The sequence below is a fragment of the Rhincodon typus genome, chromosome 2, assembly GCF_021869965.1.
Source record: "Rhincodon typus isolate 14 chromosome 2, sRhiTyp1.1, whole genome shotgun sequence".
In the NCBI taxonomy this organism is placed as follows: domain Eukaryota; kingdom Metazoa; phylum Chordata; class Chondrichthyes; order Orectolobiformes; family Rhincodontidae; genus Rhincodon; species Rhincodon typus.
Window position 1 is genome coordinate 64872357 of NC_063333.1, and position 13452 is coordinate 64885808.

The window sequence follows — 13452 nt, forward strand, 5'->3', positions numbered from 1 at the left end:
TTTACTGGCTCCATCCCCGCCTCTTTGACCTGTCTGTCTCCTCTCCACCTATCTTCTATCCACCTCCACCTCTCTCCCTATTTATTTCAGAACCCCCCTTCCCCTCCCCCATTTCTGAAGAAGGGTCTCGGCCCGAAACATCAGCCTTCCTGCTCCTCTAATGCTGCTTGGCCTGCTGTGTTCATCTAGCTCTACACCTTGTTATCTCAAATTCTCCAGCATCTGCAATTCCTACTATCTCTGAAAGTAACATTTGACTGCTTTACGGTTTTTTCCTTGACATTTCATACAACTGAGCTTAAACTTTGTTAACTTCAAATAACTGCTTCAACTTTCTTAATCAAGCACTTCTGGTATTGGATTTTCAAACTAAGACCCTTAGCTATTTCCTAACTGTTTTAATCTAATTCCTTTCTCTCGGAGAAATTGTTCTTGCATGTAACCCAAACCAGGTCTTCTGAAAACAAGACCTGTCCAAACGATGTGTTTTTCCTAAGCAAAAAGAACAATTCTTGACTCTTCTAAGCCAAAAACAAGTTAATGCTTTCAATATAAAAACAGAATTGCTGGCAAAACTCAGCAGCTCTAGCAGCATCTGTTGGGAGAAAGCAGAGTTAATACTTCAAGTCCACTGACTCTTCTTCAGACCTGAAAGCTGCCAGGAAAATGTATTTTTGCTGAGGCGAGGTTGGGGAAGGTGGGTTGCAGTAGGATGGGAGAGGTGAGTGGATAGGTGGAGATGAAACCCAGAGATGAAAGGGGTAGGCAGCCAAGGGGATTACAGATAGTAGGCTAGGATACCTATTGATGTTTACTCCTTCCAAGAAGAGGCTATGGCCTAGTGGTATTATCGCTGGACTGTTAAGAGACCCAGATAACATTCTGGGACCTGGGTTCAAATCCTACCACTGCAGATGGTGGAATTTGAATTCAATAAATATCTAGCATTAATAATCTAATGTTGACTGTAAATCTATTGTCGATTGTTGGAAAAACCCAAATGGTTCACCTAATGTCCTTTAGGGAAGGAGACTGCCATCCTTATCTGGTCTAGACTACATGTGACTTCAGACTCACAGCAATGTGGTTGACTCTGAACTGCCCTCTAGGCTATTAGGGATGGACAGTAAATGCTGCCTAGCCGGCAACGTCCTTATCCCATGAATGAGTAAAGAAAAAAAATTGTAAAATAATCACAATCAAAAGAAATTCCCATTATCGCTACAGGAGGGCTCCAGTCTTCTGATTTCTGACAGATACAATTTGAAAATCATGACTCCAAAAAAACTGACAGGTATTAAAACTCTTCATACACGTAGACCAAAACCCACAAGCTGCTAGTTCAAACTTTAAAATAATTAATAATATACATAAATAACGCATCTTAATCACACCATGCATAGTTGAAACATGGTGATCAAATAAATAGATTAATAACTGACAACAAATGTATTGTGTAATCTGTAGTTGACGTGTAAGTGATTACCTGTAACCATGACATTATAATATTTTGTATACTGTAACATGTTCAATTTTAATATTTTCCACAATTTAGTTGATATTATTGCATCTGTTCAAATTATCATTATTTTATTCTAAATGTTTTTATAAAATCGTTCACTCTTGTTCAGTTAAATAAACTTTATTGTTTGCTTTTATTTCACAGGTGAAATGCCACCAGTACTGGCCAGATCCTCCAGAAGTATGCAAATATGGCAGCTTTCATGTCACATGTCACTCAGAAGAATATAGCATTGCCTACGTTTTCCGAGAAATGACACTTACTAATTTAGAGGTAGGAGTAATTTATTCCTGAATTACAAAAACAAACATGTCTTTTGCTTACTACGATATTTTATTTCAGCATGTACTCCTTCAACCCTTTACTAAAGTATTGTCAGTGGAGTTATAAATTAAAAAACGCAGACCATTCGTTTTATAAATAAAACTAATAGGTACCAGAAACAAAATTTGTTGGGAAAGGACAGGATACAGTGTTTTTTGCTTGTGCTCTTCAAGTCAGGGAAAAATAAGAGATCATGCCAGCACAGTTGTCTTACAAAATCATGTTTTCTTTTGAAGGGTTTTGAACTGTCATTTCATGATGTTGATCTTGAAAAAGAAATAAGATTGCTTCGCCAACAAAGAATTAGTGAAATGGTTGAGCTACTGCCAAGTGATGACTCCTTGTCTAAAATGCATTGATCTGTATGATTTATTTCACTTTCTGTTCTTTTTACCAGTGACTCGGAAATATAAATATCTTTTGTCTGTAAAGTTGAACAAACTCTTACACCATACAGGAATTTATTTTGACTCTGAAGTTTAATTTAAATTCCATTAGGTAATTTCCCACCAGCAAAGAGCAGTGGATGTATACAGGTACTGGTACTAATTATACCTGTAAAAGATTGATTTGAACAACTATCAATTTAGGTAGCACTATAGTATCAATACTTCAATTGTTAGCTAGCAAAGGCCTAATTTTATTTTAAAAGGTCATTTACTGGATCTGATGTTGCTAGCAAGACAAGATTTATTACTTTTGAGAAAGGGTGTTGAGTTCCCTTTTGAATCACTGCAGTCCATTGGTTGATACAGTCTTGTTGGTTATGGAGTTGCAGGAGCAGTTGGACCCAGAGACCAAAAAGAATGGAATTACAGAATCATTACAATGCAAAAGGAGGCCATTAGTCATCATGTTTGCATTAACTCTTCAAATGAACATTTCATGGAGTGCAATTTCTCCCCATTATCGATCACTTCTTACTTTTCATGAAACCAACCAGTTTCCTTTTGAATGCTTCAATTGTATCTGGCACCGCCACTTTCTCAGGCATTCCAGACCATAACCACTCTGAGAGAATTTCCTCATATCACTTTTGCTTCCTGGACTAATTACTTCTCAGCTATGTCCTCTCGACTTGTTCACAAGTCGAAACATATTCTCCCTGTTTACTGTGTCCAAACTTCTCATGATTTTGAAGATTTCAGTCAGATCTGTTTTCAGCCTTCTTTGTTGTGTGATATAGAGGGAAACGTGCAGGTATTGTGTTGTATGTGCCTGTTGGCCTTGTACTTCAAGGTTTGAAAATCATGACGAATGTTTTGTTGGAGTAGTCTTGGCAAGTTGCTTTGTTCTGAGTGCACAGAGCTCAGTTTGACTGTTGCTGGAGCTGTGCTCGCCAAGTAAAGTAGAGAGTATTCCTTCACATTGTTATTAGGTGCCTTGTGAATGTTAGAAACACTTCAGGGATTCGAGAGTTGAGTTCTCCGGGTCTTCAGGCTGATCTGTTTTTGTGGTCGTAGTATTTATATGGTTTATCCAGTTAAGTTTCTGATCAGTAGTGTTCTTTTTGATGGTGGAGAATTCAGCAATGAATGTCATGTCAGTGGAAAGTGGTTAGACATCTTTTCCTGGAGATGGCTATTTACTAGGACTTTTATGTATGCATATGTTTCTTACCCCCTATCAGCCCAAGGTTGAACATTGTCCAGGTTTTGCTGCAGGCAGCCATAAACTGTTTCATTACTTAAGAAATTTCAAATAGAATAGGGGTGGTATGGTGGCTCAGTGGTTAGCACTGCTGCCTCACAGCGCCAGAGACCCAGTTTGATGCCACCCTTGGGCAACTGTGTGGAGTTTGCACATTCTCCCCTTGTCCGTATGAGTTTCCTCCTGGTGCTCAGGTTTCCTCCCACAGTCCAAAGATGTGCAGGTTGGGTAGATTGGCCATGCTAAATTGCCTTTAGTGTCCAGGGATGTAGAAATGCAGGGTTATAGGGATAGGATGGGGAGAGAGGTCAAGTTTGGGTGGAATGCTGTTCAAAAGGTCAGTGTGGACCCAATGGGCTGATTGGCCTGCTTCCACACAGTAGGGTTTCCCTGATGTCTATAACTGAACACTGTGCACTCATCAACAAATATTTCTATTTCTGACTTTGTTAGCGGGAACTGCATTGTTAAGGCAGTGGAGGATGTTTGGGCTGAGAATACTGTTCTGAGGCTGGGTTGAGGCTTCTTTTTAAACGAAAACCTTTCTTCGTGCTACGTGTAGTCATCCAGTATGAAATTCCGTGCACCCCTTCCCTGATGCTCTCCTAGGCAGTCATTTTGACATTCCTCTCAAATTCACCTTTTCTGCCCATGTTTGGGCTAAGGCAGCAATGAATCTGAAGCAGTATGGTTCCAGGTACTTTAGACAGCAAAAGAGGATGTATATGGGAAGAGGCGAGGGATGTTTTGAAATTTGCACGCAGCTGCAAAACAGTAATCAAGGAATAGATTTGCAAAGATTGAACTTTATATGTTACTTTTCTTAAAAATATTAAATATAATTAAATTTATATTTCAGAAAAATAGAACCTGAAATCTTTTGACATAGAACAGGATTAGTGATTTATTTCTATCTCTGCTCGCTCATTAACAGAGCACTTGCATTTAGCCTCCACCCCTTCGTTTGTCTAAATCCCTGTATTTTCTTCATCGTTATGTAGCTTTTCTAAAAATTACTTATGGAACCAGCTTTCCAATGAAACATTCTATATCCTAAGAACCCTCTGAATGGGGAAATAAAATTCTCTTTATCTCTCCAATTGATTATTTCCTAATATATTTAAAATCTATATTTAAATCTATGACCTGTGGTTATTAACCCAAATGCCAGAGGGAATAGTTTTTTTTCTCTAATCTAATCTATCAAAGTCTTTCATTATTTCAGATGTCTATTGGATTAATTTTTAATCTCTTCTGTTCCCTGGAGAGCAGTCATCACTTTCCCAACCCCTCCTCATAAGCAAAGTCTTCCATCTGTGGCCACTAATGGTGGCTAGTGCTGTTGGGATTACAGAGCTGCCCAACATACAATTGGCTGTAACTTTCTAAGGTAGGGCTTCCTCCCAAGATAGCATTAATTACTTCAATGGCTGCTCACAGCACTGAATTGTTGAGAGACAGCCACTGGAGTTAGATATGGGCCCACCCTGACATTTTAGTTGTGTGTGAAGAACTGTGATGCCCGATAAAGTCCAGCTCATGGAAGCATTGTAATGCATTTTGAATTAGTAAAAATTTTAAATTACCTCCTTCACACAAGAAGTACTGCAAGTATATGTACCATAAGTGCTGCATTGAAATTGTTCACTCCATTGCTTCCATTGTAAAAGGAATAAGAAAAGAAGACAATAAAAGAAAACCTAAAAATCAGTGATTTGAAAAATTAACAACTGAAGTGCGCTCCTTCTCTAAGTCACAATCACCATCCATACTGCCATATTCTGATTAACTCTTTTATCTATTAGCTTTAGCTGTGGCTTATATATTTAGATACTCCTTCATATATTTTGTTTTCCTTACTGCATCGCAATAAGCCAGTGATGAATTTCAGAGTACTAAGAAAAAGAAAAATATATCCTCTTTACCACAGAATTTCAATGATTTATGATTGCAATGAAGAAAGGACAATTTGGATTTTAGATATTGAAGTGTAATTGGAATTTCCTCAAACCATACAACTTGAGAGCAATGAGCCATGAAGATGCTGTTGGTGCTGTCCTTTCTGTAATATATCAGAGTGCACATTCATTTTCAAAGATCACAAATAACTTCAGCTGTGTGACAGTTAATATTAATTTATAGAAATCATTTGGTGTAATTTATAATTAATCTGCATCAGTGTCAGTACATCTTTTTACATGAATAATGACAGTGACACCAGTTAAAAATATCCTGTCATTTAGTTTTTATGACGAACAAAACCATAAACCATGAAAGACTGTTATTTCTTTAACTGGAAAACAGCCATGAATATTCGGTGATTATGTGCAAAACTTAAGCAGCGTGAGTCACGAGGAAATTGACATATGTGGAGTTCTCTAATCATAAACACGTCTTTGCAGAATGTTGCAATTGATAGGTACGTATGTGATTTGAAACATGCCCTTGTAATAAAGGCATAATCAAGCTGCTATTTGTGAATATTAGAAAATTTCACAGAAAAAAACTTTAGGTCACTTAAGTTCATGAAATTTAGATATGCACAGAATTTCCTAATCGTACTTTTTTGTTTAAGGGTCTACTTATTGGTTCCCACTGATTTTGAGCAAAGTTGTATACTGGAATGTCTGACAATGGATTTGTTGATACCATTAAGAGGCAATCTTTCGCAATTTTGTGATAAAGATGCTATAATAATTTTAATAATTTTTTTAGATTGGGTGCCATTTAATGATTGTTGCCTTCTTGCTATATTGCACCACTGCATTGTCTGTAAAATAAAATATAATATACAACCACCTGAAATTACTAAAATAAACCAAAGAATCCAATTCAAGTGTAAACTTTCCTTTCACAATAAAAAGGTCAATTTTACAGGTAAACTGTAAATAATTGAAATCACCCCATTCTAAGTAAATTAGTGCTCACTGAGGAACTATGATTTTTGGAGTCTAGTGTCAGTAATCTTTTAAGCAGCTGTATTGCCAAGTTAGGACTAATGTTAAACTTCTGGATTAAATGAGAAAAACAATCTCACTGAAGTCAAGAGAAAATGATTAAAAATTACGAGTAGAAAACTTGAACAACAAAGGAAATCTTTTTGGGATGTGGATGCCACTGACAAGGCCAGGATTTCTTCACCCATCCTTAAAAGTAAGAGTCTTGAAATATCATTTCAGAAGGCAGTCAAGAGTCAATCATATTGCTATGGGTCTGTACTCACATATAGGTCAGACAAGGTAAGGATGGCAGATTTCTTTCCTTGAAATATATTAATGAACTAGATGAGTTTTTACAACAATCTGTGATAGCTGTCCTGGTTACTATTACTAAGATTAGGTTTCAGTTCCAAGTTTATTAATTAAATAAGATGACAAGACATAGCAACTGTCAGCCATTTAGCCCACCGAGTCCAGTCTGCCATTTAATGAGATCATGGTTGATTTGATCATCCTCAAATACACTTTCCCAGCATTGCCTCAGAACTCTTTATTCCCTTACTGATGAAAAATCTGTGTTTATCAGACCAGCCTAGATAGCCCTCTGATTTAAAGAATTCTACACAACATTCCAAACCAATGACCACTACCATCTAGCAAGACAAGGCAGCAGATACATCAGAACACCACCAGCTGCATATTCCCCTCCAAGTCTCTCACCATCCTGAGTTGGCAAAATATCCCCATTCTTTCATTGTCACTGGGTCAAATTCCTGGAACTCCTTCCATAATGGCATTTTATGGTGGACCTACAACAAATGGATCACAGCAGTTAAAGAAGGCAGCTCACCACCACCCCCTCAAGGGCACCTAAGGATGGGCAATAAATCCTGCCACAGCCAGCAACACCCAAATCCCATGAATGAATAAAGGTGGGAGGGGGTGGAAATCACCACCCTCAGGAAAAATTCCTCCTCATCTCTGCCTTAAAAAGGTGACCTCTTTTTCTGAGATTATGCCTTCTGGTCCTAGACCGTCCCACAAAGGGAATAAAACCTCTCTGCATCTACCCTGTCAAGCCCCCTAAGAACCTAATATCAATGAAGTTACCACCAGAACATCCAACGTATTTATAAATTAGAAGGGGGTCTCCTTTAGTGTGAAGCTGATATGTGACAACAGAGACAGAATATTACAAGTCTGCACTGCCCTGACGCTGACAGTTCAGCTGCCTCAAGTTCTATAGACCTTTTTTCTACCAGGTAACTTCAGCAATTGTCTTTTGGTAAATGTGGGATATGTTTTCAAGATCTTAGTGTTACCTGTAGTGAAGAATCTGAGAGCAGAGGCACAGGATTTGGTACAAGAAAAGGTCAAACTGAGCTCTGCTGCTTCGACTGATCAGAAGGCACTGATCACTTTGCTCCAGCAGGGTCTTCAGGATTGTAATGCACTGCTATTCCCTGCACAACACGGCACTGCAGAGAGGAATGGAGCTTGCACCAGAGGGAAGTGGAGATTGTGAATTTGTACTTTTGTACTTTGGCTTTGAGAGGGCGCTGAAGATGTCTATCTGAGCGCATGGATTATTGGCATCCTAGAAGGAGAAGGAGCAGCCTGCTTTGCCAAAGAACCCCACTATTCATGGAACATTTCACTGAGAAGAGTGTTAGTGGTTTTGAAAGCCTCAATCGTAATCCCTGTGCAAAGTCCACCCCACACCTAGATTTTGACATGAATAACAAATGCTAAATGACAATGTGATATCTAACGCTGCCGCCAAGTCACTAGGTCAACCCATCTCATCTGATCACCAACTGCCTATACTTCTGCCCTCCTATTTACCTTCAGGACTTCCTCTTAGGTGGCTGTAGTTATAGTCCCAATTCTCTACCTCTCCCTGAAATAGCAGTCTTTGCTATAATGGAAAAAGACAGACAGTTGAAAGTATAAGAAGTGAGTGCTGTCTTTCAAGGCGAAATTGGCTATTTTATCATCTGGAGTGTTTGATAGAGTTCTGGGGGTATTTTGATGACTGCTAAGGCCAATCTGTGCCTAGAAGCTTCTGCTGCAAATAAAACCGAAAACCACAGAGAATTGAGTTTTGAACAATGGCTGGCTTGGAATTTCCTTTCCTATCTTTACGCTTTCTCTCTACCAGTGATATGCAGCTTCATAATTAACTAAACAGAATGAGGTACCTCCTGGGCAACGAGCTATAGAAGCTGACTTTGACCTACATAGCTTAGAGAAGGCATTGTTCATTGTTCCTGAGGTAACTAAACTTTTTCCTGCACTGGACTTAACATCCTCAAGCACCACATTTTGGCTGATAGCCATTCCTGCTTTGTGACGGTGTCAGCCTCCTGCCATCTTGAGCGAAATGAATTATTTTGCCATCACTCGATCATTCATCACCTGTAGGGAGCAGTCTTTCCAAGTTTTCCACTGGTAAAGCAGTTCCGTACTCCTTCACATTGATTATAAACTGTAATCATTACTGATATTAGAACCCCTGCTTGGGGTTCTGTTAAAATAGAGATTCTTCATTGCTTATTTCAGTAAATTCATGCTCCCTAATTGGAGAATCCAAAGGCAGAATGGTAATTAGTTTGTTCCAGAAATGGATAGTGGCAAGGCAGGTTTCTGTAATAACTAGGACGTCCCAATTCCATGTTCTTACACATGCCCTGAGTTCATCAGCCTTACTTTTTAAGACCCCTTGCACTGAAATAAATGCAATTTAGTTCTGACTGTCTCTTGTCTTTCTTTTTTAATTGTCATGCTGTCCTCACAGAACCTACCCTATCAATCCTTCCATTTACACTGCTACTTAGAATTCTGCCCCTTGCCTTCTATCGGTATAAAGTATCCCTTAATAGAATGAGCAAATCTCCCTGCTAAGATATTGGTCCCTTTCCGGTTTAGGTTAGACCTATTCTTTTCGAACAGGTCTTTTCTATCCCAAAAGACATTCCAATTGTCCAAAAGCCTGAATCCCTGAACATTACACCAGCTCTTCAGCCATTGATTTATGTCCTTTAACCTTTTGTTCCTTCCCTCGTTTGAGTTTGGCATTGGGAGTAAACCAGAAATTACTACTTTTAAGGTTTTATTTTTTAATCTTCTACCTAACTTCTTAAATTCACTTTGTGCTGCTTTAATCTTTTCCCTAGAAATGTCATTTCTACCAATGTGTACAATAATTTCTGGCATCTCAATCTCACCTTTTACATTACACTTGAAACATTTAGAAATGTCCTTAATCTTAGCATCTGGAAAGCAATAAGCCATTCTGAATTTACAGTAATTCGCAGAATCACCTGTCTATGTGCCTTGTAATTCTATTAAATTCTATTTAATAATTCTATTAAATCTTATCAAATGCTGCCTAATATAAAAATTGTTCCAAGTGTCCTATAACTGGCCCTTCCATTTTCCTTAGAGACTATCCCCTTCAGCTGTTCCAAAAATATTTATTTGATACAGGAATAGCCACAGGAGAGTTTTGAACTATCTTCTTACCTTTCCTGCTCGTCACCTATCTAGCTAACTGATCCTGCTGAGTAATAACTTTTCTAAATCTATTAGCCATCTCACACTGTACCTTATATGGCCTTAATAACATTGAGCCTACAAAAAAATGATGTTTCAATAACCCCTTGTACATAAAATAAACTACCTTTCATTACCTACAGAAAATAATATTAAAATGGAAAAGAAATGTAAAATCTATATATCAAACATGTAAAAATTAAATAAAATCAACCACTTAGCTGATTGACTGACTGAGCAAAAACAATTTCTCTTCAATAAATTCCTCAAAGAAAACAAAATGTTCTCTGGAGCTGACCACATGTCGGACACTCCGGAACGAAAATGCAACTCCTCATTTAAAAAAACACCTCTGCAATGTAAAAAAAATCCTCTAAAATACATATAGACTTTTTCAGTTTCTGAATTAAGAATAAAAAAACCTCAGCCGTTTACCTTAGACCTTTAAAAATACTGCTTTTTAAAAAAGTCCTATTTGATTTTTTGGTTTAGTTTTTTGGTTTTTTTAATGTTAATAAAACAAAATGAAAAACAATCTAAATCAGTAAACTATAATGACTATAATAACTGCAAAACTGTTTTTATAAAAAACTATAATAAGTCTTTAACTAAGCCTGCAATCCCAGGAGCAGCTGCAAAATCCACACTGCTCCAAGTCCAGTATTGTATTGTGTCTACTTCAGTTTTTGATTTACATAAATGACCAGGATCCAGAAATTTAAGACAAGGTGGTCAGATTTGTAGATGATGCGAACTATGAGGGAAAATTTATGTGAATGGATAGAATAATTATGTAAAAGCACAAACTGTTACAACATGGACCAATCAGCCTTTCTACCTCTGAATTGGCAATACATAAAATTAAACAGTCAAAGATCCACAAAAGTCACTCCAATGGCATTTAATTAGAGTTTTGAATAAACAATCCCAGACTTTGTGAATAATTAATTTCCAGACACCAGTTTTGTTACTTAAACAAAAGACTTGCTACTTAGTCAATACACATTAGCTTTAGTAGAAAGAAAATTAAGTGTCACGGTAATCTAATTAATGTCTGTTTTAAACCCAAAACATTTGTTTCCAGCCGCCATATCACACAAAAGTCAAATAGTCAGACAAACACAACCAAGGGATAAATAAAAGACGATAACAAAACTGGCCAGGTTACTTAAATGGCTTTACCGATGCGTTGTTTCACAACCGTGGATATGGACTGCTTGGTTGCTTGTTTTTTGGAACCAACGACCAGGGTCATCACCTCCAGTCACCCAGGCAAGCACAGCAGTACCTCTAACTCAGCTTTCTACTCTTTGAGCTCCCAAATGTGGTGTGGCAGATTAGGAGGGGAGCTTTCAAATCTTCATGCTGTCTTGTCAGCATCAAAGTTTATCTCCTCCAGAAAATTATTTAAATAAAACAGTTTCAATTCTGGTTCCACCCTAATAGTCTGAACATCTTCCCAAGCCCTCAGTTACCATTCAACAACTGCCATCTGCTTGAACATGGGGTTTCTTCCAAACTAGCTGGAACCAATTCCCAGGTACTAACCCCATTATTCGACAACTTATGTTATCTGTTTAAACACAATGTTCCCCCGGCGTCACTGTGTCTCTTGGAACCCTTTTAATGTATACTCACCTGCAATTATCCTCCAGGCCTGGCCTCTCTAATAAAGCTTGTTTGATCTGTTCTTTTCCTTTCACCACAAGCCGCTTCAAAATGCACAAGTCATTGTCCGCTAACAACTACCAGTTCACAAACCAAAATCAATAAAAGAATAAAGATTATGAAAAATGAAGTGAAGGTTCAACAAGACACAGTGCAAATTCTTAGTTCTGAAAAAGAAGAATAAAAATAATGTACAGACTTTTCAAATGATATTAAATCTAGCTGAAGATGAAACTGAAAGAAACCTAGGAGTTTTGGAAAACTCAAAACTAAGCATGACATCCTAATACTACTACAATCCTTTTGAACATAACCAAAAAGGTTGAGAGCAGAGTGGTAGGCATTGTCTACATGGACTTTAGTCCATGTATCTTTGACAAGGCTCCGCATGGTAGACGAACTAGTAAGTTAGATCACATGGGATCCAGGGAGACCTTGCCAGTTGGATGCAAAATTGGCTTAATGGTAGGGGACAGATTGTGGCAGTGGGTTGTTTTTCAGACTGACGACCTGTGGCCAGCAGTGTTCTGCAGAGATTGGTGCTGGGTCCACTTCTGTTTGTCATCTTACATAAATGATTTGGATGAGAACTTAGGAAGTGTGGTTGTTAAGTTTGCAGATGATGTAAAAATTGGTGGTATAGTCTACAGTAAAGAAGGTTGCCTGAGATTACAAAAGGATCTTGATCAATTGGGTCAACAGGCTGAGGTGTGGCAGATGGAGTTTAATTTGCATAAATGCAAAATATTGCATTTTGGTACAAGCAAGAGCAGGAGTTACACAATTAATGGTCGGGCCCTGGGTGGTGGTGTAGAACAGAGAGACATAGGGGTTCAGATATATAATTCTTTGAAATTTGCATCACAGATAGACAGGGTGGTTAAGAAGTTATTTAGCACACTTGCCTTCATTGCTCAGACCATTGAGTATAGGAATTGGGATGCCATATTGAGGTTGTATAGGACGTTGGTCAGGCATCTTTTGGAGTACCGTGTACAGTTCTGCTCATCCTGCTATAGGAAGGATATTATTAAATTGGAGAGGGCTCAGAAAAGATTTACCAAGATGTTGTCAGGGCTGGAGAGTTTTGAGTTATAAGGACAGACTGAGACTTCTTTCAAGTTGAGGGGTGATCGTAGAGGTTTATAAAATCATGAGGGACATAGATAAGGTGAATAGTGAAGATCTTTTCCCTCGGGTGGGAGATTTCAAAACTAGGGGGCATGTTTTTAAGGTGAGAGGAGAAAGATTTAAAAGAGACCTGCAGGGCAATTTTTTCATATGTGGAATGAACTGCCAGAGGAGCTGGTGGAGGCAGCTACAGTTACAACGTTATTCAAATGTCTTTTAAAAGGTACATGAATAGGAAAGGTTTAGAGGGTTATGGACCAAATGCAGGCAAGTGGGACTAGTTTAGTTTGGGAAATTTGGTTGGCATGAACTAGTTGGACCAAAGGGTCTGTTACCGTGCTGTGTGACTCTGACCTCATGACAATCAACTAGACTTCTAGAATGTTGAATTCTAGTGCCAAAAGAATAAAGCATAGATCATTGAAGGCAGTAATGAACCTTTGTACTGTTCTGTTCCAACTTTACCATGATTACTGTATCCAATTCTCAAGACTAAGAAGCAAGAGAGACAGTGCAGGCAAACACCCTGACTGCTTCCCTGTGTCAAGTGTCGGAGAAGTGAAAACTCGATATATTCAGTGTGTACAATCTGGAAAGGAGACATTCGAGAGGCATTATTGTATAGTTTTGCACCCTTATTAGACAAAATCAGGCAGTTGCCGG

At 38.2% G+C, this 13452-nt stretch overlaps 1 protein-coding gene across 2 annotated transcripts in view; it reads left to right on the top strand.

Annotated features, from left to right (window-relative positions):
• The window catches only part of LOC109916905 (tyrosine-protein phosphatase non-receptor type 3-like), a 225860-nt gene that overhangs the window by 189989 nt on the left and 22419 nt on the right, over nucleotides 1-13452 (top strand). For both annotated transcript variants that reach the window (XM_048614858.1, XM_048614865.1), the window contains one exon: nucleotides 1667-1795. In XM_048614858.1, the coding sequence (XP_048470815.1) occupies nucleotides 1667-1795 (129 nt within the window). The remainder of the gene's footprint in view (nucleotides 1-1666; nucleotides 1796-13452) is intronic.